Source organism: Setaria viridis, chromosome 7 (assembly GCF_005286985.2).
Source record: "Setaria viridis chromosome 7, Setaria_viridis_v4.0, whole genome shotgun sequence".
NCBI classification, from domain to species: Eukaryota; Viridiplantae; Streptophyta; class Magnoliopsida; order Poales; family Poaceae; genus Setaria; species Setaria viridis.
Genome location: NC_048269.2, coordinates 31255817 through 31278934, shown reverse-complemented (window position 1 = coordinate 31278934; position 23118 = coordinate 31255817). Strand labels below are relative to the sequence as shown.

The 23118-nt window shown below is 45.5% G+C and overlaps 2 protein-coding genes across 20 annotated transcripts; one reads left to right on the top strand and one right to left on the bottom strand.

Annotated features, from left to right (window-relative positions):
- Nucleotides 1-792: 792 nt before the first annotated feature.
- Nucleotides 793-6977, top strand: LOC117863719 (serine carboxypeptidase-like 26). 8 transcript variants are annotated; one of them, XM_034747536.2, is made up of 12 exons: nucleotides 793-1168; nucleotides 1524-1631; nucleotides 1707-1802; nucleotides 1964-2056; nucleotides 3004-3092; nucleotides 3504-3776; nucleotides 3857-4005; nucleotides 4074-4169; nucleotides 4332-4437; nucleotides 4526-4646; nucleotides 6151-6362; nucleotides 6568-6977. In XM_034747536.2, the coding sequence occupies exons 1-12, from the start codon at nucleotides 928-930 to the stop codon at nucleotides 6718-6720; spliced, it is 1737 nt and encodes a 578-aa protein (XP_034603427.1). In that variant the 5' UTR covers nucleotides 793-927; the 3' UTR covers nucleotides 6721-6977. The 8 variants fall into 8 exon arrangements, with proteins under 8 accessions (XP_034603427.1, XP_034603430.1, XP_072150977.1 ...); XM_034747539.2 differs by lacking the exons at nucleotides 6151-6362; nucleotides 6568-6977 and adding an exon at nucleotides 5070-5337 and having other exon boundaries at nucleotides 795-1168; XM_072294877.1 differs by having other exon boundaries at nucleotides 1127-1168; nucleotides 1524-1798.
- Nucleotides 6358-19455, bottom strand: LOC117863720 (protein MAIN-LIKE 2-like). Of its 12 annotated transcripts, XM_072294881.1 has the most exons (17): nucleotides 18474-19448; nucleotides 18254-18388; nucleotides 18095-18140; nucleotides 14117-16842; nucleotides 13908-13989; nucleotides 13113-13647; nucleotides 12140-12860; nucleotides 11923-12050; nucleotides 11146-11843; nucleotides 10676-10775; nucleotides 9831-10601; nucleotides 9250-9597; nucleotides 9016-9106; nucleotides 8318-8927; nucleotides 7637-7734; nucleotides 7254-7339; nucleotides 6358-6748 (listed from the first exon to the last, which is right to left on the bottom strand). In XM_072294881.1, the coding sequence occupies exon 4, from the start codon at nucleotides 16840-16842 to the stop codon at nucleotides 15409-15411; it is 1434 nt and encodes a 477-aa protein (XP_072150982.1). In that variant the 5' UTR covers nucleotides 18095-18140; nucleotides 18254-18388; nucleotides 18474-19448; the 3' UTR covers nucleotides 6358-6748; nucleotides 7254-7339; nucleotides 7637-7734; nucleotides 8318-8927; nucleotides 9016-9106; nucleotides 9250-9597; nucleotides 9831-10601; nucleotides 10676-10775; nucleotides 11146-11843; nucleotides 11923-12050; nucleotides 12140-12860; nucleotides 13113-13647; nucleotides 13908-13989; nucleotides 14117-15408. The 12 variants fall into 12 exon arrangements, 9 of the variants coding, with proteins under 9 accessions (XP_072150982.1, XP_072150986.1, XP_072150981.1 ...); XM_072294885.1 differs by having other exon boundaries at nucleotides 9831-10775; nucleotides 18254-18351; nucleotides 18474-19455; XM_072294880.1 differs by having other exon boundaries at nucleotides 9831-10775.
- Between the last annotated feature and the right edge of the window lie 3663 nt (nucleotides 19456-23118).

The window sequence follows — 23118 nt, the reverse complement described above, 5'->3', positions numbered from 1 at the left end:
TCCACGCTCAAGCCCACGACAAACAATTACTACTGTGTGAGCCGACGGCGTACGTCTTATCTTCCTCTCTTGCTGCTGCTTGCTTTGACGATGATACTGACAGAGAGACACGACAAATAATTGGAGGCTTGTAAGCACGCCACGTCAGTTGGTAAAAAGTTTGAAGTGATGTGGTAGATTAGCATAGTGAAAATTGGAGGCCACGGTGGGTTACGTTTGTCCATCCACTCTACCATGGACCTCTTTGCACGAAAATAGGCACGCAACCATTCAAAGGAATAATAAATGTGCCAAGTCTAATTGCGTCTACCTCAGGTTTGTGCTACGGTCAAAGGAGTGATTTCTGATAATGCCCTTCGTTTCAACACGTGACAACGTTGATACGAACAGGCCAAATTGCATGATGAAGAATGTCTCTTTTACATGGACATTTCAGTACCTATTAAAAATGATCATACCGCTTCCTCTCTCTCTCTGCTTAATTTTCTTGACACATCAGTAGAAAATCTCTACGTGACAGATATTTAACGTGCATGATACTCCTATTGGGTGTAGTCTTAACATCACCCCTTTACGCTCAAGAAAATAAGGTGTCAAGTGACTCAAGTGTAAAAGGATATAATATAACCAAACTTTTTTCAATTTTGACTCGGACGGATTTAAATAAAATTGGAAATTATGAAGCAAGAGAAATTTAGCAAACACCTGAAATTGTCAAGAGAAAGTTGCCAACAATTCATCATTAAACTCTAGCCAGTGTGCCATTTAACAGGCCATAAACTCTGCCTTTTGCAACGGAAGAAGGGTGGGTGTACAAATTGCGGCTGGGCAGAGGAAGACCAAGAGGCCCAACCCCTGACCTGAACTCCAGTTGCGCATTCCGAGGCGCCCAAACCATCTCCTCCCACCAGGCCACCACCCGTGGCGATGGCAGCTGCAGGTCTCGGCCTCCGCCTCGTCTCCGCTCTCGCCTTGCTCGCCTTCTCTTCCTGCTCGCGGGACGCCGACAGGGTGGCGCGCCTCCCCGGCCAGCCGGAGACCCCGAGCGTGTCGCAGTTCGCCGGCTACGTCACGGTGAACGAGCGGCACGGGAGGGCGCTCTTCTACTGGTTCTTCGAGGCGCAGACGGCGCCGGAGGAGAAGCCGCTCCTCCTCTGGCTCAACGGAGGTCTCCCTTGTACTACCTTTAGAAGTTAAAACTTCAACTAGCTTTTCATCTCCATTGGTCTTTGGAAACTAGTGATCTTTTACTACTCCTTGAGATTCTGACTGTACTGCTGCTACCACTGTTCTTGGCTTCTTTAGTTGTTGAGCAGTGATGGCCTGCCAATTGGTTAATGGTACATTTGCTCTTGCTCTGTCCTTCTGTGTGTCGATTCATGTTCTTGGTATTTGCGATCATTTGTATTTATATTTATTACTGACAATTTTGCTGAATTTTTCTTTGTCTCATGTTAGCACTTCTGTTCTTACTCCTTTCGTGCTTTTGTTATCGAGCAGCTTTAACTTTTATTACCACTTAGGACCTGGTTGCTCGTCGATTGGCTATGGAGCTGCATCTGAGCTGGGGCCTCTCAGAGTTGTCAGACAAGGAGCAGGCCTCATGTTCAATGAATACGCATGGAACAAAGGTGCTCTCTTTTCATGCTCAAAGTCAGTTACATTTGTTTGAAGCGCGATGCTAAGTCTTTTTTTGTGATTGCCAGAGGCTAACCTGCTGTTCTTGGAGTCTCCTGTCGGGGTTGGCTTCTCCTACACCAACAAATCCTCTGACCTTGACAAACTGAATGATGACTTTGTAGGTAAATTGATCGTAAAACAAATTTTTGCCTGACCCTTTAATACTATAAAAATAACCCTAAAACAACATTTCTTCTAAAGATTAAATTTTGCGTTTCTATTCAATTTCGGTTGTTATGTGGTTGCTGATCAAGAAATGGATTTTGTGTAACCTTTTTTTTAGCTGAAGATGCTTATAGCTTCCTAGTGAACTGGCTAGAGAGGTTTCCGGAGTACAAGGACAGAGGGTTCTACATCGCAGGAGAGAGCTATGCAGGTATTTTGTACCTGAAACCATGAAAGGTTTCAGCCTTGGTTTGCTCTTTTGGAATTCTGGACACATGGTTCGCAGGAGAGAGCTATGCAGGTATTTTATGCAGCCTTGCATTGGTTTGGAATTCTGGACTCTGTTGAGAAATGTAGAAGATGTGCTAGAAGGAATCCAGAACACACAAAATCTGGTGTGAAGCATGTGAGTGTAGCTTTATATGCCTTCTTTTCCACATTCCAAAAGGAAGGCAGCAGCTCAGACTTTCACCAACCTTCTATTCTTCCTTGGATTTCTCAATATGCCAAGTGTTTCTGTTCTTGCTTGGGTTTCTCAATATGCCAAGTATGCCTGAGCCTGACAAGATAGTGTCACCATCTTATCAGAAACTAGAACTTCCACTCAGAAAAACCACCGGTTACTTTCTAGAACGGGTTGACAGCTTGGCTTTCCACTGGGTTGGCGATTGCGACAACCCATAGTTCACCATCTCCTAAGAGAATAATAGATCACACAAGCTAGAGAAAATGCCATATCAGAAAGCAGCACTTTGAAAGAATCTAGGCATCATTTTCAGCCTTTGCTTTCATGTCGCACAATATGCTGACTGTCATCCAATTCTTCAGAACAGAGAAGACAGGCCAATTTTTATTTTTTATTTTTGCTTGGATTTTTGAATTTGAGAACACAAAGGGTACCCATACTGAATTAGTTTTTCTACTTTTCTTGAAACCAAGTACAAAAATTCATTTTGGTGTATGAGCATATCATTTAGTTTTTTGGTTTTTGAGTGGTTCGTTGGATCTCCAGACATATGTTCCTATAAAGAGTGGTCAAAGAACTAGTGTGGTAGGTTCATGGGTCACATTGGTTGACAACAGCATGTGTGGAGAAATGCCTGCAAAACGTCGTCTGTACATCACTGAAGAAGAAACCTGGACTTCGGTGTGCTGCAGGTCATTATGTGCCACAACTTGCTGAGCTTGTTTATGAGAGGAACATGGACAAGAAGGGCAAAGCATATATCAACCTCAAGGGGTTCATTGTAAGGGTTTAAATTAGATTTTACGATGCATGAAAATTTATTCTAAATAAGTTGTTTCATGATAGAAAAAGATACAGAACTTGAATAGGATGTTTTCTGGTGGTCTGAAATCTGAATGTTTAGTGCATAATATTTCAAAAACATTGCATTTTGATTAGAAGTTTTCTCAATCATGAAAGGAATGAAATATTATGCGAACTAAAACATCCAATGATCCAGAAGAACACACACGCACACTTAAAGTTTCTTTGGGATACTAGATAAGTTTTCTACTTGTTGCAGATACATATTTTCAGAATTTAAAATGGGCACGTGAACCATGAAAGAATGGAAACAAGAATTAGATTCACGTTTTGGGCTTAAGAAATCAATTCTTGCACGACCATAACATTCAGAATGGACTCAATGCAGGCTGGCAACCCTATCACTAACGATTACTATGACTCGAAAGGGCTAGCTGAGTATGCCTGGAGCCATGCAGTTGTATCGGATGAAGTGTACGACCGCATCAAAAAGTACTGCAACTTCAAGAACTCCAATTGGTCTGATGATTGCAGTGCCGCCATGGACATCGCCTATAGTCAGTACCGAGAGATCGACATATACAACATCTATGCCCCCAAGTGCCTTCTAAATCAGACTTCACCATCTTCTGCTGCTCAAGCATTCTTCGAGAATGATCAGGTAAAGAAATATAGACATTAATTCTGGCAGTTCCGGGTCAGAGATCCTTCTGAAAGTGATGCTCATCTGTGGAATGCCAGGAGCACTTCAGGAGAAGGATACACATGTTCTCTGGCTATGATCCATGCTACTCATCCTATGCTGAGGACTACTTCAACAAGCAGGAAGTGCAGAAAGCTTTCCATGCAAATATCAGTGGGTTGCTTCCAGGGAAATGGCATGTCTGCAGGTAGATTGCCTTAAAACTGCCCACGATTCTTCCACACAAAATATAACATAAGCTCGTTTCTTATGCAGTGACTCTATCCTGAATTCCTACAATTTCTCGGTATTTTCGGTCCTACCAATATATTCGAAGCTCATCAAAGCAGGGCTCAGAGTTTGGCTCTACAGGTGTGAATGTGTGATCCTTTCTGTACTCACAGAAGGCACAATTGTATACATGCTCTAAAAGACTGAAAATCTGCAATCTTACAGCAAGTATTCACCAAGATGCTTAACACCCATCCATCACTCTCCATCTCCGTAGTCTAAATCTCTGTATTTATCATGCAGTGGTGACGCGGATGGAAGGGTTCCTGTCATTGGCTCCCGGTACTGTGTGGAAGCACTCGGTCTGCCGACCAAGACCCAGTGGCAACCCTGGTACCTTGACAAACAGGTCTGAACTGAACTTCTTGCACACTGAACGTATCTGCGATCAGTGATAGCTGAAAAGCCTGAAATGAGGAGCGAATCATGGAATGCAGGTTGCCGGGAGGTTCGTGGAGTACCAGGGCATGAGCATGGTGACGGTCAGGGGTGCAGGCCACCTGGTGCCCCTCAACAAGCCTGCCGAAGGGTTGACGCTGATCAACACATTCCTTCGCGGTGAGCAGCTTCCGACACACCGGTGATGGATGGTTCGATAGGATAGTGCAAGATTTTGGGTTAAAGCTGCGAAGCCGATTGACTTGATACCTATTACAGTTAAACTTTTTGTCGAATTCTTCTACTAGTTAGTAGCAAAATCAGCATATTTGCTAGGCGTTTTGATTTGGCGCTTTGCTGATCTAATTGCCTTCCTAAATGCTACTTTGGGCCATACGGGCCGCTTGCTATTTGAGGCCAGATTGCTGCTCAAGTTGTCCTCATGCGGGATAGGAGTTGTGGTAACTGTTTAGGAGTAATAACAGGGAGCGCCAGCTTGGTGGAGCTCCTAGTTCCAATTTCACCAATATGTTATTGTTCATGCACTGTAGTGATACTGTTCACAAGAGCTGATTTTCTCTCTCCTCCTCCTCCCTCTCACAGACCTTGGAGGAGCCGGTGGAGCCATAAATTGTGGCTCCTCTGACTCCGACTCTTTTAATGCAACAGTGAACGTGTCAGGAGGAGCCAGAACCGGCCGGAGCTCCTCCAAACGCGCCCTGATTGTGGCAAGGAATTGAGCCCCATATATGTGGTGTGTGTAGAGCGCAGGAACGATGCACTATCATGCCATGCCATCATCATGGTTATTGCTGTGTCATTTTCCTGTAGTGCCCTTCATGATTCTTGATCAATCGTATAGTTTGAATCAGAGTCCATCGGCTCGTGATGAGATCACGGACTAGTAATTTTAGAAGCATATATCTGCCTTTTCAAGATTTAGGATATGTCAAAAAGTAGGAAGAGCAGGTGGATTGCAGGGGAAGGCCTACTGGGCACTGGTCTAGCCGCCTAGCTGCAGCCGCCGCGGCCGAACCACGCGGCGGAGGAGCGAGCACCGTGAGCGGAGCGCCAGGGGAGGCGGAGGCAGCGGCCGGGTAGGCAAGTGGGATCCGAAGGCTAGTGCGGGATTTATTGCCGCAATGCGGCGGAGGTCGCCGCCGGCAGCGCGGGCTCGTCGGCTTCCCCGGCGCTGCCCCGGAATATTTACATAACACCCCCTGGGTTGGATCGCGCGATCCAAATCAGGGGTCTTTTTGAAAATTATGGATTGGTTTATTTTCATAAAACCCCCCTATTTGGATCGCGATTATTATTCACGATCCAAATTAGGGGTCCTTTTGCAAAATACCTGAACGTATATTTGCATAAAGCACCCTGTCCGGTCGGCTCCGCCTCCGGCACCGACGGCCGCCGCCGCCGCCCGCCCTAGGTTCCGTTCCAGCCGGAAGCGTAAGGTCACGTCCTTGGCTCAGGCGCTGCTCTACCACGAGAGCCCCACTCCACTGCTCTGAGCCGCGCGGGCATCGGACCACAACGGCAGAGGAGATCGGAGTACCCGGCGGGGCGGCGGTTCACGGTGAGAGTCCGAGAGCATGATCTATCGGCGGCGTTGGCCACGATCATCTTCGGCTGCGATTAACCTTGCTGCTCCTACCCGTTTCAAAATTCCGGAATTTCGCAGGAGGATCGCGCAGCCCAGAGGCCACAGCCCACAGCAGATTCAGGGAGGACCAAGCGAGGAGGCGAGGAGCCTGCGGCGTGCAAGGACAAGCTCATGGAGTTTGTGTACAGTCTGCTGCGAGCTCGAGTAGAGACTCGCCACTTGAGACATGCGAGCTCCTTCTCTGTGATTACGACGATGAACGAAGACCAGCCCGACATGAACCTCTGGAAGTATGATGTGCCTTGTTATTTCTTTTTAGTTTGAAAAGAAATAGAAAGCAGTGAAGCATGTTTGCCTTCTCATCACTATCTTCAGCACAGACCTGTACAGTAGTTAGGCCTATCGTACTATCTTCATTGGCGAATCAAATCAAACTATGAGAAGAAATAAAAAAATTCATGGTTACAAATGATCACTTCTGCATTTCTGCATCAGGTACCAGTTTCAGACAAGTACAGTGCTCACTACAGTAATAATTTTCATCCTTGCAATCAGAGGAAAGCACCTCCATGGCTCCATGTGGGATTTCAGATGACTCCGAATGCTGATTGCAGCGGTGATGTGACACGGGAAGCGAGCGCATTTTGAGCGAAAGCCTGAATGTTCTACTTGGCATCTGCAAAATAATAATAGCAATGGAGTATGTTAGATTTTGCTTGGTGCAAGTCGTGCTCTGCACCAAGTTGTGGCAAACTTTCAAGCTAAAAGTTCTATTTCCACAACAATAGAGACATGTACGAGATGAAAAGTAAAGGAGGGCCTAAACCTTTGATAAGAAATAACAGCAGAATGCTATGTAATACAAGATCGCTACAGTGAAGGTTCAAAGAGATGATCTTGAACAAGCATAATAGCTGGTGAAATTCTGTTCCTGTAACATGCCAAACTTCTAAGGTAACAAACAAAGAAGCTGACTGTCTCGCACATTATCGAACGAAATGAAGTCATGTAAAATTGAAAATCATTGTCTTCAGAAGCTACTATACTTAGTTTTGATAGAAAACACTGACATACTGTCTATCTGAATCAATCATCAGTTTCTGAGAGGTCAATCAGTTCAGAGCAAATTAACTCAACCAAGAAATCTTCACTAGGAAGTGAACTGCTCAATAAAAAGATACCTTTGTTATATTTGGTGAAGCCAGCAATGTTTGCAATGCTTAGACTCAAGCAAACTCCGACAAGAAGTAGGTAATCAGCCTCAAGTCTGATGAGTGCAAATTATATTACAAAAAGGAAAATTTTACAAAGAAAGTAAAGCAACAGAAGACATATTATACTGATAATATTAGTTCACACGATTTAACCTCGTAATGCAAGTGCAAGACTAATCGACCAGTCTGGATTGCTCTGTAGACATGCTCAAACAAGTGATCGTGCAAATTGGAAGATTTTATGTTTTGTGGGGAAAAGGAATGGAGCTGTTCACACGAGGCCTAGAAATTCAGAACCTTACATGTTGGATGCAAAACAAAGGATAAGATCGACTAGGGCTTTGAAATACCTTGTCTCTGGCTAGAGATTATCTGCATCTGCGGTTTGCTCGGATTTCCTTGCGGCTGCGTCTTGTTTGGCCTTCCTTGCTTTTAGTTCCCTGTAGCACTGTTCTCATCCAAAATGCTAGAAATTACAGAATTATCCAAATAGAAATATGGTGCAGCTGAGTGAAAAATGAACAATAATTAGGGGGTCTGCTAGAGACAATTTTCAAAGAGCAGTGAGGGATCGTAGGAGCTGTTAGCTGCTTCTCAAATGATCAATACAGAAACTAATCGCTAATTGGAAACTGAATGACTCTTTCGCCTACACACATGCTTGAATGTTAGACTGAAGAAAAGGGCATTCTTGTTCATGTAAACAGTAAAACCCAGCAGGACTTCGTTCAACGTTCAGTGCTCCTATGGTGCGGTTGGTACACAGCTACTGCTGCATATATAATGACTAGGAGATGAAAATCAAACTAGTTCCTGCCTGCTTTACAAATGTTCAATTCAGTAACTATCAACACTTGAAAAAATTAAAAGACTACTTCAACAATTCTAAATCAAAATAAGGGAATGACAAGATCTGATTGTCTGCAGCCTAAACATGCATGCCATAGGAAAAAAAAATCTGATTGTGGCTACCGGTGCATATTTCTGTTTAAGGAACAACGATACTTGTGCGGATAATTAGGGAAGTATACCTGCTTCACAGCCTCGGTGCACTCCACCTCTTGATGAGCATCTACAGTTCCTGGAACGCCATCTACCCTACCCTCAGCATACATCTTGCTCATTCTACAAAAGTAGGACTCCCAGGGAAAGTCATCCTGACGGCTGCGCAGACGATAGAGTTCTTCCTTGGTCAGTCCCCAAGATTGTTAGGTGCATGATGGGCACCATGTGGGACTGACGCGTTAGCCTTGTCGGCGTTGATCGCGTTCTGCTTGAATATTTCATACCTCCTAGCCTTCTCCTCCTCACTCTTGTAGGTCTTGTCATACTCCTTCATCCAGTCCTCGAACCTCGCCTTCATCGCTGCCTCGTCGACCCTCACGTCCTCCTGATGCTCCACGATCTTCATCTCCTGATCAGCCACAGCGTATCTCCTTCGAAGCATCTCGTCGATGACCTCCGGATCAGTCATCTCTGGATTACTTCTTCGGAAGTTGATGTAATCGATGTACTCAAGCCAGGCAAAGCTTCCGTCTTTGTTCATGAACTTTGCCTGATGGCTTCATCATTAATGATGACCCCACCACTGCCAGCCACCTCGTTCCTGGCCTCCTCGCCGGTCACCTCGCGAGGTACAGCCTACAGGTATATGTGAACAGGTCACACATAAAACAGAGCTAAGTCAGCAAACGCTGAGGAATCTAAGAAAGGAGAGTTAAATTCATACCTGTGATTCTGTGACATCTGTATCTTTCTTGAACACCCACACCCACGGCTAGAGCACCCTGAGCACCATTGTCGCCAACAGCGAGATCTCTCTGTATAAGGAGGAGAGACGTGAGCCGCTAGCTGCTAGTGAAATAAGAAAGTAAATTCGAAACAACATCCTAAGACCAGGTCACCTAAACATCCACCGATATAGCAAATGGTACGGTAAAACAAGAAAAAAGTGGGGGAATACCTTCCCAAGAATGTGGGGATCAATTTCCACACCAAAAATCACCGGATTTGGAGGAGGTTTCGGGGAGGAGGCGACGGGTTGGAGGTGCTGCTCGGGTCTGGCTGGAGGAGGAAGAGAGGAGGAAGGAGGGAGGAGGAGGAAGGGTGTCGCGCGGCGGTACGAGAGGTGCTACCGCGCCAGGTGGTCTGGCACGTCAAGCGCGCCACCAAGTCAGCGCCACGCTGGCGCGGCTGACATCTACATAATTCTTGATGACACTCATGACTTGATGAGTAACGTCATCAAGAACTTTTGCATTCTGCACCCTTGCACTGGCTTTTTGGTTACAGTCTTTCTTGCACGAGCTTTCTGAGAAAAAAACAATTGGCACATACATCAGCTCCCCGGGAGTAGTATGAAAAATAATCACATTCTTATACAAGCATAGACTCGCTTTGTTTCTAAAGATCTGAGGAGATGAGTCCATGCTCTCTAAATGGATGCTGTCAGCCGACTTGCTATTCTGAAAATAATGAGGACGGTACTGAAATATGCACATGTTACAGAATTTCTTAACCATACATAAATCTTAGTAACATTACCTTCAGGCTAACACGTGACACTTGGTTAGCCGCACACATCAGATCTGCATCCTTGATATGCATACTCCGTGGAAAATCAGTTCGTGGTGCTTTGTCGTGATATTTCACGTAGTCCGCGCATATAAGCTGCATGCAAAGATATACATGACTTTGAACTTACGTGCAGAAGGTGAAGACATCCAGGAACATCTTTAATTTTTTGCTGTTGGTATGCCCTTATACTGTTAATAAGGTAATCGGCAACGAATGAGCACCAGTCCAACTCCTTTATTTTCTCATGATCCATGAGATCTATTAAAAAACTTGTATCCACTTTTTCACTTCTGGAAGGAGCTAAAAACGTGTTCAGTAATGCCAACATGAAAAGGATACAAAAATCCTCATCAGAAGCCTTTCTCACTCTATCCCATAAGTCGGCAATAGAGGTATTAATTAGGTCTTTGAACTTTGTCGTCCTTACATACGCAAGAGCTTCAAACTTGGGATATCCACCATGATCTAGTTTCTTCCCAGTATTGGACATATTATACAGATCCTTCGTACGGGTCTTATTTCTATGAATGCCCCTTTCTCAATTTCTAGAGCTTCCTTATCACAACGAAAACAACGAATCAGAAAATTCATGAGATAAGAGTTCAATGGCATCTTGGTTCCCATGCTAAACACAAAGCCCGCTCCCAACTCATGCACTAAGTAAGTCTGCCTAGGTGAATATCCACTAACGTACTTTCCAATCATCTGGAGGCGGCAATAGTGTTTCACATTTGATATCTGAGATAGACAATATATAGTTAGTTTGCATGCATGCTACGATTGAAGTGACAACCATACACAGTCATATAGACCTTGTGATGCTCTCCACCAGCCATGCTCATCTCTCCATCACCCATGCTCGGATTCTCTCCATCACCCATGCTCGGATTAGCGTTTTTGCAAAAATTTCCCCTGTTTCAGCACATATTTGACCATTTTCAACACATATTTCATGGCAATTGGCAACAGCAAGTCAGCAAACAGCATAGTATTGATTATTGAAGCAAACAGCATAGCAAACTCTGTCCATACTCCATACTCAAAGACCATAGTACTGATTATTGAAGTATTGGCTGCAAAGGTCTAGAAGACTAGAATCAATGAATCATCCATACGAGCAAGCCATTTATACTACAACAGTACAACTCCTTGAATCATGCATACAGCAGCAATGCAGTCTGCACTCTGCAGCACATAGCCACATACTCAATAATCCTTGAAATTGAAATATTGAATCAATGAATCCTTAATTCCTTAAGACCTTAATCCTTATCCTTGATACCTTCACGAAGTTGCAGAGGAGGGGCACTGCCGGTCTAGGAAGGAGGGGCGCCGCCGGTCTGGGGAGGGCCCACGCCGCCGGTCTTGCTAGGAGGCGCGCCGCCGGTCTGGGGAGGAGCAGCGCCGCTGTAGGAACCGTCGGGAAGGAATGTCGAATGGAACCGCTAGGGTACTGCACTACCGCAGGACCTATTGGAGTGCTTGTTCTTTTTTTCTCAAAATTTCGTATTTTTTCTGAACTGCTCAAACTTTATGGCCAAAACGGATTTTCGCCATTACTTGCCGCCGATTTAGGGTTTCATTAAGAGCAGAAAAAATTAATACATGTACGCCAAGCAGAGTAGTTATTCACTGAACGTTTGACTCTACTAGGCTCCGTTTAGATGTTTGTATTGGCAGCCTAGGCATTGCATTTGGAGAAGATGGTTCAGAACTCATCTATAAGCCACGATACGCTGGCCACACTCACTTCAGCTGTCTGGATAAGATGGTTCAGAACTCATCTTGCCAATTTCGTCTGAGGTCTCCATTAGGGACGACCCTTGTTTGGGAAAGAATTTTGCTTATTTATTACTTCAAAATTTACGAGATCATATACCCAGAGTTGATTGTTCATTGGTAAGCGTGGCTTCCCACACTACTTCCCACACAAAATACGATCTGGCTTAGGTGCTGACGATCGTACGGTTTCCATTCAACCTTCAAAAAATTGTACGCAATACTTATTTCATATGTCATTATACATAATAGAGCTTAAAAACTCTGGTGAGCAAATTACCTGGTGCTGCGTGACAACATCCAACTCGTTTGTGTAGGCCCTGTAGCGCCTATCCGGATTGCCACGAACGGGCCACACATGCTTCCACACATGATAGATGTGGGATGAGCATCGTTTCGATGCCATGGCTGCAATTGCAAGTAAGTCTAATTATTCACATGATACAACATTTTTGATAACATTAAAGCAGAAAAGGGAATTCGCCATTATAACTTACATCGACGCGGAGACGGCAAGATCGACCCATGGGCATTTGCTCCCAAATCTAGATCTGCAGCATATAGGTGCACCCTCCAACATTTGAATCCCTCGCAGTGTGCCTGCAAGCCTCACATAGCTGCCTGTACAGCCAGGCGAGAACCACTGAGCCCCAACTGTACAGTGCTATGTTGTCCCAATCCTGACCCAAAATTAGGAGAACCATCCAAGACACCGTGTTCCCGGCTGCATCAGGAAGGAGGAATGTGCTCACAAAGTGCCATAGCCAAACACGAGCGTATCGCTGCACAACCTCGTCATTTCTCCCTGCAGGCAAACGTTGAAGTGCTCCCTCAACCATGCAGAGCTCACACCAGAAGTCTTCTTGGAGTTGTCTCCGTCCTCTGGCTCTGGCGGCTTAATCCCAATATGCATTGTTACCATGTCACGCCAATTCTTGTTCTGTATGATTCCTGTCACTGGATGCCCCTCCAGTGGAAGACCAAGTATCATAGCAATGTCCTGCATCATGATGGTATCTCTTCGAACAGGAGATGGAAGGTGTGAGTTTCCAGACGCCACCTGTAGACCATAGCGGTCAACAACGGTCCGTCCATTGGAGGGACACCCGCGACAACCTGAACCTCAGTATCCAAAAATCCTGCTCTCTGCAGGTACTGCGCGTACCGCTCATTCCACCTAAATGGTGAGTGCACGCTAGCCCTTAGTGGTTTCAAATCCTGCAAAACATTATAAGATTATTACTTACCAACAAGCAAATAGACATTGATGAAAAAGGTGGTTTCAAACAAAAATGAGAAGTCAATGCATTTGAGAATAAAGGGCTCATCAACTATACGAATAAAGGGCTACTAAAGTGCTAAGTAACACAAATATGATATAAATGACATTTTCAGTATGAAATTGTCCGTACAGCCAGGCAAGAGCCACTGAGACCCAACTATGAACGGATATGTTTTCCCAAACCTGACCTAAAATGGGGAGAACCATCCACGATACTGTGTTCCCAGCTGCATCTGGAAAGAGGAATGTACTGACAAAGTGCCATAGCCAAACTCGAGCATAGCGCTGCACGACCTCGTCATTTGCTCCCGGAGGACACACATCGAAGTGCTCCCTCAACCATGCCGAGCTGACACCGGACGTCTTCTTCGAGCTGTCTCCGCCCTCTGGCTCTGACGGTCTAATCCCAATATGCATTTCGACCATATCACGCCAATTCTTATTTTGTATAATACCCGTCACTGGCTGCCCATCCAGTGGAAGGCCGAGTAACATAGCCACATCCTGCATTGTGATGGTCATTTCTCCAAAGGGCAAGTGGAACGTGTGAGTCTCCGGACACCACCTGTCGACCATAGCGGTCAACAGCGGTCTGTCCATTGGAGGGAGACCCCCGACGACCTGAACAACGAGATCCAAGAAACCTGCTCTCTGCAGGTACTCCGCGTACCGCTCATCCCACCTAAGTGGTGAGTGCACCCTAGCCCTGAGTGGTGTCAAATTCTGCAAAATATTATAAGATTATTAAAAATGAGAAGTCAATCCATTTGTGAATAACGAGCTACTAAAGTGGTAAGTAACACAAATATGATACAAATGACGTTTGCAGTATGAAATTGTTTACACTGTACACAAGCGAATAGAAACGATAGGCACATCCTCAATTTATAAGAACATTTCATACGAAAATCTTGCAATTCTCATCCTAAGGTATGCATTCATCAGCAAAAATTATCAACCATTGTTAATAACTGATGTAGTACCTCATTTAGGTCCGCGAGATGGTGGGCACGGTGCTGCAAGTCGTAAGCAGCCTCAAGAAGAGGGTACATCGGAGCCGCCATCCTAAAGAAACAACAAACAAAATCGTTAGTAAAAAGCTTCATTATATGATAAGTACGGTAACTATGATAATTTAGTACTATATAAAAGATAGAATGATAGCTATGCAAAATACAAGCAACGCGCATACCATATTGTTCGAAGTACACGGCCTATTACTGCTCGCTCTAGATTTAGTGCCTTTAGATTTTCTATTGCGGCACGTGCAATTCCTAATGATCTTATGGCACTTGGAGCAACGATTTTCCGACTTGTCAATATCAAAATCACCAGTATCATAATCTGCAGAAAGCCTCCCTTCCGACACGTCCATATCGCCTGTGAAACGCTTCTTCTGCCTCCTTCCTACTTTATTTCTCATCAAAATGGGGTTAGGCACGTACCCTACCCCTTCATATGCGGGCCATTGTGATGAATCAAGGTATGGTTGAAAGCTTGATTCCCATATTTTGATGGTGTGCTCCCTAGAGTACAACGGTGACATGTACAAGGGGCTTTTATGGTTAAGACCTCTTGCCTTGCAAGCTGTAATGAAGTGTGAAAAAGGTGCAACAATTGAGGAACATTGCAGGTGCACGAAACTTCGTTCAGATCCACTCTGTAGTGTCGGCCTCCATGACTCTCACCCCCAATGTTAGTCGTACCGTAACTTCTTATCGAATACACCATCCTTTCTGGCCTGTACGGTTCTGCTAAGTGGTGCACGGATCTAAGCTCAGCCTCTGATAAATAATCATCTGCAGCTTGCCCAATTCTATAGCCTTGATCCAACATTTCACGTGTCTTTCGCCATCGGTTCACAAAGTAGGCGTTGCATTTTTCGAATGAGTATTCAATAATTCCAGCAACGGGCCTACTTCGAATGCCTTTGAAAACTCCGTTGAGTTATTTCGAGTAGTTCGTGGTCATAATACCCCAACGCATCCCTCCCTCATCGAAAGCCTGCGCCCATTTATCCTTGTCCTCCATTTCACCCTTCAACCATTCTTTTGCGTCGTCGTTCAAGTCATTCACTAGATCTTCTAACTTCTCACAAAATTTTCTCTCTGTATGAACCTTGCATAATAACTTCAATTTTCCAATCACACGATTGCTCTTATGCCGACGCGACATGTTGGCAGCAAAGTGTCTCGTACACCACCTATGCACAAGCGGTGGAAAACCATCAATGTGGTCCTTCGCACAATTTAGGAGCCCATGATGCCTATCTAATATCATACACACTATCCGTGAAGGTCCAAGAACATGTAGCCGAACAAGTTTCATAAACCATGACCAACTCTCATTATTCTCACTCTCGACCAAGGCAAAAGGAAGAGGCACAAGCTGTTGTTTTGGATCTACAGCAACTGTCATCATTAATGTACCCTTATCATTGCCAGTCAAGAATGTACCGTCCACAAGTATCACAGGACGGCAATGTTAAAATGCCTCACTACATTGAGGGAAGCACCAAAATACCCTTTGGAGTATATGCTTCAAAACTCCATTGTCAGGAACCATCATGCCACATGAGTCGATGCACCATTTAACCCCGGGATTGTAGTAGGTTATAGCTGAGAGTACCCTAGGAAACATGTCGTACGACTCCTTCCAGTCGCCCCAATGCAGGGCAACAGCGTGTTGCTTCGCCCGCCAAGCCTTCGAATATTTCACACGGTACCCACTAAAGACGAAGATGGACTCCACGAGTGATGGCACCGATGTCTCGCTGTCTTTACGGATAATGCCTAGGATACACCGTCCAAGGTACTTTGCTATGCACTGTACATGCTCTCGCTTCGGCTGTGACGACCGACAAGTATGCGGTTGCACAATATTTAAAATTCTCCATTGTCCGGTGCTTGATATTAGCCGAAACCATACACGCCAATGGCATCTTTGCTTGCACATCACATTGTATCTTATGTTCTTGTCAGAGTGAACTACGCTAAAAGGTCTATGTAACCTCACCGCGTAGTCAGCTAAGAAAAACTTCAGCTCCTCAAGACTATTGAACTTCATCCCCTTCTTAATCACTGGGCTCTCACCAATGGACGTCCCTTCGACATTCACCATACTAGATTCACATATTACTTTGTGAACCATATTGATGTCCTTATCATTGGAAACGGATGGCAGTTCAACATCACGTTCTTTTAACAACCGCAACTTATACTGGGTGTAAGAAAAACAATCGTCCATACGACGAATGCCTTCTACATCATGCACGGTTGCGGTGTCAAATTGCGGTCCATCCTCTTCATTTTCTACCCCGACGTCCTCATATTGATGCCCACCACTCTCAAATAGTGATTCCTCCTCTACCTTCACACCTACTACCCCATCTTCCTCCAATTCACAATCTTCAGAACCCATAAAGACATTATCAACATCTATATTTGCTTCATCCCTCTCAAAAATGTTATTGGGAAAATCATCATTGCCAATAGCCAAGTTAAAATCACGTTCTGTTTCACCTAACACGTGATGCAACATTTCTAACTCCTGGGTACCATTATGGTTCACTACCGCCACTTCCTCCCTCAGAACAACATTTGGGCCCAGCATACGAACAATTTTGACTATAACCTCCATACATGCAACATTAGCTTCGTGCACTACATCCTTATAGTGCTTCCAATTCGCATCGGATGCTAACTTTATAAGAACATAATGAGCTCTAGCTTTCCCACAATCAAAACGACCTCTCAAACTGATCTCATCCACTTTACATCCATACTTTCTCATTACACGGTCAACTAAATCACTAAAACTTGGAGGACCATCAAAGAATTCAATTGACTCATTCATATTCTCTAACTCCTCATTTTGTTTCACAACACCACCATCAAAAAATCGAACTAAACGATCCATCTACAAAATACAAACATTTCATCATGTCATATACACTACACATTGCACATATTCAACATATCAACTACACACATTACATATATTGGACAAATTGCAAACAAAAAATACACATATGCATTGCACTATACGATTCAATGAATATATACCTAAATCGACAAGTTCTACACGTCAATATCGCGGGCAGAGACTCAATTGCGTATGAACTACGTATCATCTAACACAAAACACCATTGCATTTCATTCGAAATTCAAATCACTAACCTAACCCTAAGTCACCTAAACATCCTCTGATCTACCAAATGCAACGGTAAAACACGAGAAAAAATAGGGGAATACCTTCCACACGAACTAGGGATCGATTTCCACTACTTTTCCCCACCGAAAACGTCGGATTTTGGGTGGATATGGGGGTGGGCGGCAGGGGGCGGCGCAAGGAGCTCGGGCTCGAGCAAGTCTGGAGGAGGAAGAAAGGAGGGAGGGAGGAGGAAGGGAGCCGGCGCGTGGAGTTAGTGCAGGTCCTGCCACGCCAGGCGGGCTGGCGCGGCGAACGCCCGCCCACGTCAGCGCCTACCTGGCGCCGTGACTCGCCACGCCAGCGTGGCAGGGGCCGCCGCGCCAGTGCATGCAGCGCGGCAGCGTGTTCCTGCCGCGCCAGGCGGTCTGGTACGGCCAAAAGGGTTACGCCGCGCATATAAAGTCCGGATGAGGTTATTTTTAAAAATAAATAAAAAAAGGTTAAAAATAAAAAAAAGTTCCCTTTGTTCCTTTCCTCTTTCTTTCTCTGGCACAACTGCGAGCGGTCTGATGGGGGGACGAGTGAGTGCGACGAGGGTCTGGTGCGGGGGAAGGGGGAGGAGCGTGGTCGCATTTTACAGTGGACGAGCCCCGCCATTTGAACTAGCAGTAAGGATCTTACTGCCGTTTTAACGATAGCAAAGCTCCTACTGCCAGTTCAAATGACGGAGCTTTCTTGGGTGTCACGCGGAGTTAATCCGGTGGGTGACCCGTGAGCGGTATCGCCTTGCCGCCCCCTACCGCCGTTTGGCGGTAGGTAGGACCCATACCACCGTTTCAGCCGACGATACAAGGCCATTTTTGCAAATTTTTAATTCGACTATGTAATTCTGCAAAATTAAAAAAAAATATAAAAATAAAAAATTTTTAAAAATTATACAATGATTACATCATACATCTAAATCTCCACGTACAAAATAACTTTACATGGCATTTTAATTGGTATGTGTATACTAACCTTTTTATTTTCCTATGCCATCGAATCCGAATTCGGCTCCAGAGAACTATAATGGTAAAGGCAAATCGATCTCAGAGTAGTACTAAATACTAATAGCCAGTGTTTTCGTTAATTAGGACGGGTTTCAGCATGCAGAAACAGAAGGTAGAAACAACGCACCACAATTTCAGGAGTGGCCACGGTTGTCCGTCCGTCCGGAGGCTTCTTCCTCCTCCTCATCGCCCCAGCTGCGTGAGCTCCTTTCCCTGGGCTCTAGCCTTATAAATGCAAGAAATGTACGGCTCGTCAACCTTGCTGGGAAAAGAAATCAACTAAGCAGTGAGCAAATCGATCAAGTATATTTTTTTCCTAAAGGAAGGGCTAGAGACGAACGGCTCACCGTCCTCTCCCCGGCCGGCGAGCGACGGACGGCGGAATGAAAGGGCACAAATAATGGAAGCTAGCCCTCCCTCTGCTTCCCCGGTGCACACTTCTTTAGAGAAAGATGGTGAACGAGAGTGGTGGGAGGTGAAGCGCTGATAGATGATGAAGATGAGCTAGCAAGTTGCAAGGGATATATACTACAGAGAGAGAACGGTGCCGGGAGGGGAGGTAGAACGAGAAGGAGCCGAGGAGACGCTCAAGCTAGCCTCAATGCCAGAAGGTCAGGGAGGAAAGCGAGAGGAGCGAGGCGGAAGGGTCGATGAACAGGCGACGCGCTATACGACGGCGCCGAGTGTTTTGTTGAAAGGTGCACGCAAGAGTAGAGCAACCCTCTTGGTAGCTGAGTTGCTACCATTCTCTACTTTGGATTCCATCCGGGCCACGGTGAGCCCCAGTGATTCGAATGGCGCCAGGGGCGCGGGGCACGCAGGCCGAGGCCATGGCCAGGTCTGCAAAGCTGGGAGCTAGGAGAACACCGAATAGCACGCAAGGCAACAACAGCTATGCTGCAAACGAGCAGTGAGCAGCAAATGCAGCTGTGTAGGAGCAAGCTGGATCACGGGCTCACGGCATCTTGCCTCGATCGGATTCCATCGTCGACAAGACCTGCACTGTGCGCAGGGAGAGACGGAGCCATCAGCCCATCAGGGCATCACCATGCGTTACTGGTGCAGTGGGCGGCACGGTGGGACCAGGCTAGCCTGGCCTACAAGTCAGCCAGTCAGCCACTGCTCAGTTAAGGCTGTGCGAGCTGTGCGTAGGGTTTTAGTAACAGTAAGCGGCTGCTAAGCCGTGAGGAGAGAAGGGGGCATTCACATTCGTCGCGAGGAGCGAGAGAGGTAGACTGATAGCTAGGTTACCCCAGCCCCTGCGCAGCCGCAGGCAAAGGCTGGCCTGCAAAGATGCACAGAGCTCCTCACGCGTGCTACGGCTCCATCCGGCAATGGCAGGCAAACCTCACATCCCTGTCCCTGCACGCCGAGGCGAGGCGATCAGAAGCACCTCGTGGTATGGCCGAGCAGCTGCGCGGGTAGGTGAGCTTGGGCGGCCGGCGGGCCACCGCCAGCAGGGCCACATGCATGTGCATGCCCCCGCCCGACGAGGTGATCGATCGAGCACGACTGCCTGCTCCCAGTGCACTGCAAAGAGCCAAAAGACTGCATGAGGTCGCGTCGGCTTGTGCGTCCGGTTAGGAAGACCAGCGAGCATAAACATATACATATATAGATATTTTTTTTGTATATTTAGCCTAATTTTACAAGATGAATTGAAGAGCATATAGACTTTTACAGTGCAATTCAAAAGCTGAATTGGAGCATGTAGGCCACATACAGATGTTCGTCTCTTCTGCTCGACCATAACGTCAAAGCTTACAAGGAATTAATAATCGATCTTTCTGCTTGGCCACAACGAATCAGTGCCCGTTTCATAGAATAGAGTAAATATTTATTTACAGGCCCCAAACAAACTAGACTAGCACGAAGGTCAAATTGCAGATTGCTTTTGAAAGGTGAATGTTCAAGGATCTATTCTCCTGAGAACCAAGGATATGCTAATTGGAGTAGCATGCAGAATGATGATACACAGACACCCTTCACATGGTTCAAGGTAAGTTAATTTTCTCGCCACATAATAATTTGATAGTATCATACTCTCTGCTGTAGGATGGTAAATTATTTTCTAAATAGCTTTGACCTTTTCAGTCAGTAAAAATTGGGGTTCACTGTTAATCTATTTGAAACTCGGTTTCAGCTGTACTTCAAGGAAGTTCAGTCTAATGTTTTATTTCATGTCTTCACAACTGCTTTGTATATGCAGACAATGTTTGATGCACCAGAAGGTAATGACCCTGTCGCCATTGATCTTGGGATCATGGGAAAGGGCCAGTCTTGGGTGAAAAATGGGCATCTCATTGGGCGCTACTGGTCGATAGTAGCGCAAGAGTCTGGATGACCATCCTTGTGCTACTGGTCGATAGCAAGTGTCGATCCAACTGTGGAATGGCTACGCAAGAGTCGGGTGCTCTTTTGAAGGTGGAAGCTGCGGCCGCCGCATGTTCGACTTGTTTCGGCGCTCAAAGCTCCCGTACCTTTATCCCGCACACACCGACAACTGATCGATTAGCACATCTGGTCCATGAGGAGAGGCGACGCCCGAGGCACATATGGTCCATGAGGAGAGAACAACTGATCGATTAGCACATCTGGCCCATAGTGTCGGATTACTTAATTAAAACAAACAGGTCCTGTTTGAAGTGGTCTACTACCAGTAGAGAAGTTCTTATTTCTTTTATGTGGCTTATTTATACCAAGCATTCCTCTTATGGCTAGATCCAATCTCTTGATCCCTGCAGAAAGGAAAAAGAATTTCACATTCTTCCTTTCGGGAAGGGATGATTAGGGAAGTTCTATTGATTACTGCTTTCTCCAGACCGTCGGGAAAAGCATGAAAAAAGGCTCGAATGGTACGATCCCTCTGTCACCCCAGAATGAAAGGGTGATCTCGTAGTTCTTGTATGTGAAGATGCGTTGTTAGGTGCTCCATTTTCCCATTGAGGACGAACCTCAACCTGTGCTCGAGAGATAGCTCTCTATACACTGACAAGGGATGCATGGATTCTCGAGAAGAGAGGAGCCGCGGTGCCCCCCACCCCCCGGACCGCCCAGATCCCACGAGTGAATAGAAAGTTAGATCTACATGGGATGTCACCTGAATCACCTCATTTATCCTCCCGAGGAGAAGTTTGTTTGGTTTCAAACTCTGATTCAAACAGGAGGAGTACGCCATACTAATGTGCCTTGGATGATCCACATCTTCGGGTCAGGCGCTGATGAGCACATTGAACTATCCATGTGGCTGAGAGCCCTCACAGCCCAGGCACAATGACGCAATTATCAGGGGCGCGCTCTACCACTGAGCTAATAGCCTGTCACGCGGGCCTCCCAAAGGGAGGCCTGCTATGCCAAAAGCGAGAAAAACTCCATCCCTTTCCTTTTGACATCCCCATGCCGCCAAGGGGGGGACATGGGGACGTCAAAACATTTGTTATTTCTCTAAGTGCCTCAGCTTCTTACAGGTTGTTTGTGTTTAATATCTTAAAATTTTCAATTGATTTGAATCCATTCATTTTGATAGAGAAATACAAGACAAGTAGAAAAGGTTGTGCTAATTCTTTCTTTAAAAAAGCTGAAGAAATCATGAATGTATTATAAACTTCAGCAATGAGAAGAAATTGCAACATATATACATGCTCATCAAGTACTTGGAAATAAAGCTTGCTGTATAAATTGGAATGTGAACGCGAAAGAAACTACTCGAGTTTTTCTCGGGACAAAAGGAACCAAATTATATGGAAAAACTCTTGAAGCAAACTGAAATACCGAGTGTAAATTAAAGAGCAGGAGTGAACTATACAGTAAACTATTTGAAGCAAGCAAAGCGATGTGGAAAACACCACTCAAAAGATTGGGCAGCAGCTGAGTGCCTCTAGATAGCAGTGATCAGACACAAGACAACTGAAATTATGAAAATAAAATTGGAGGTGAGCAAGAGGTCATCAGAGGACAGAGGATCCACATCCACCATTAACTGAAATCAAGCTCGCATGTTGCTTGAAAGGTCATTTCTCTGATTCCTTGCAGAAAACAGCAAAACAGAGAAGCTCCTGGCGGCCGTGGCCACAGCGAGCATCACCACGCAACATCGCATGCAGTAGTTAGTTTACATGGTAACACACCTGGGTAACGCATTCACCAGTTAAGGCTCCGTTTTCTTCCACTCACTTATTTTTAGCACCCGTCACATCGAGTGTTTAGATACTAATTAGGAGTATTAAACGTAGACTATTTACAAAACCCATTACATAAGTGGAATCTAAACGGCGAGACGAATCTATTAAGCCTAATTAGTCCATGATTTGACAATGTGTTGCTACAGTAAATATTTGTTAATCATGAATTAATTAGGCTTAATAGATTCGTCTCGCCGTTTAGATTCCACTTATATAATTGGTTTTGTAAATAGTCTACGTTTAATACTCCTAATTAGTATCTAAACATTCGATGTGACACGTGCTAAAAATAAACCTAAGCCCGCCATGATTTTTTTTTTCTTGGCCCTCTCCCTAACCACGCCATGTAATCTCGTTCTTCGCCGAGGTGCGGTACGGGCGCATGCAGCAGAGCTCACGTTGACGGCATTTGTGGCGGAACGCGGAAGCAGCAAGCTCGAAACACAACGACATTGTCTTGGATGCTTCATTTGTCTCACAAATGCTCCAAGCATGTCATCGAACCAGTGCCAGCTCGATCGGTAAACCTCACATCATTTCTTGATAGCGTTTTCCTTTAAAAAAAACCCTGCTTGATAGAATGAATGAATTGTAGCCTTCGCCATTTGGAATTATACACAGGGTGGTCGAACGCGCCGGGTAAAGGCGGTGCCTTTCTTTCTTTCGTTTCAAGAGTAGAAAACGCAGTGTCCCCGTGGCCCCGGGATGGCACCGCTGCTACCGATATGTGGCCCTGCGTGCTGCAAACACTCTGAACGATGTGAGGTTTCCCTGCCCGCTTGCCCGGCGAGGCCGTAGCACGTACGGATCT

Excerpts from the sequence above, each read along its gene's own strand:
- LOC117863719 (XM_034747536.2), top strand. The coding sequence starts at position 928 with ATGGCAGCTGCAGGTCTCGGCCTCCGCCTCGTCTCCGCTCTCGCCTTG. Across the intron at positions 4,006-4,073 it reads GGGAAATGGCATGTCTGCAG|TGACTCTATCCTGAATTCCT; the intron begins GTAGATTGCCTT and ends TTTCTTATGCAG. Across the intron at positions 4,170-4,331 it reads CTCAGAGTTTGGCTCTACAG|TGGTGACGCGGATGGAAGGG; the intron begins GTGTGAATGTGT and ends TTTATCATGCAG.
- LOC117863720 (XM_072294885.1), bottom strand. The coding sequence starts at position 16,842 with ATGGATCGTTTAGTTCGATTTTTTGATGGTGGTGTTGTGAAACAAAAT.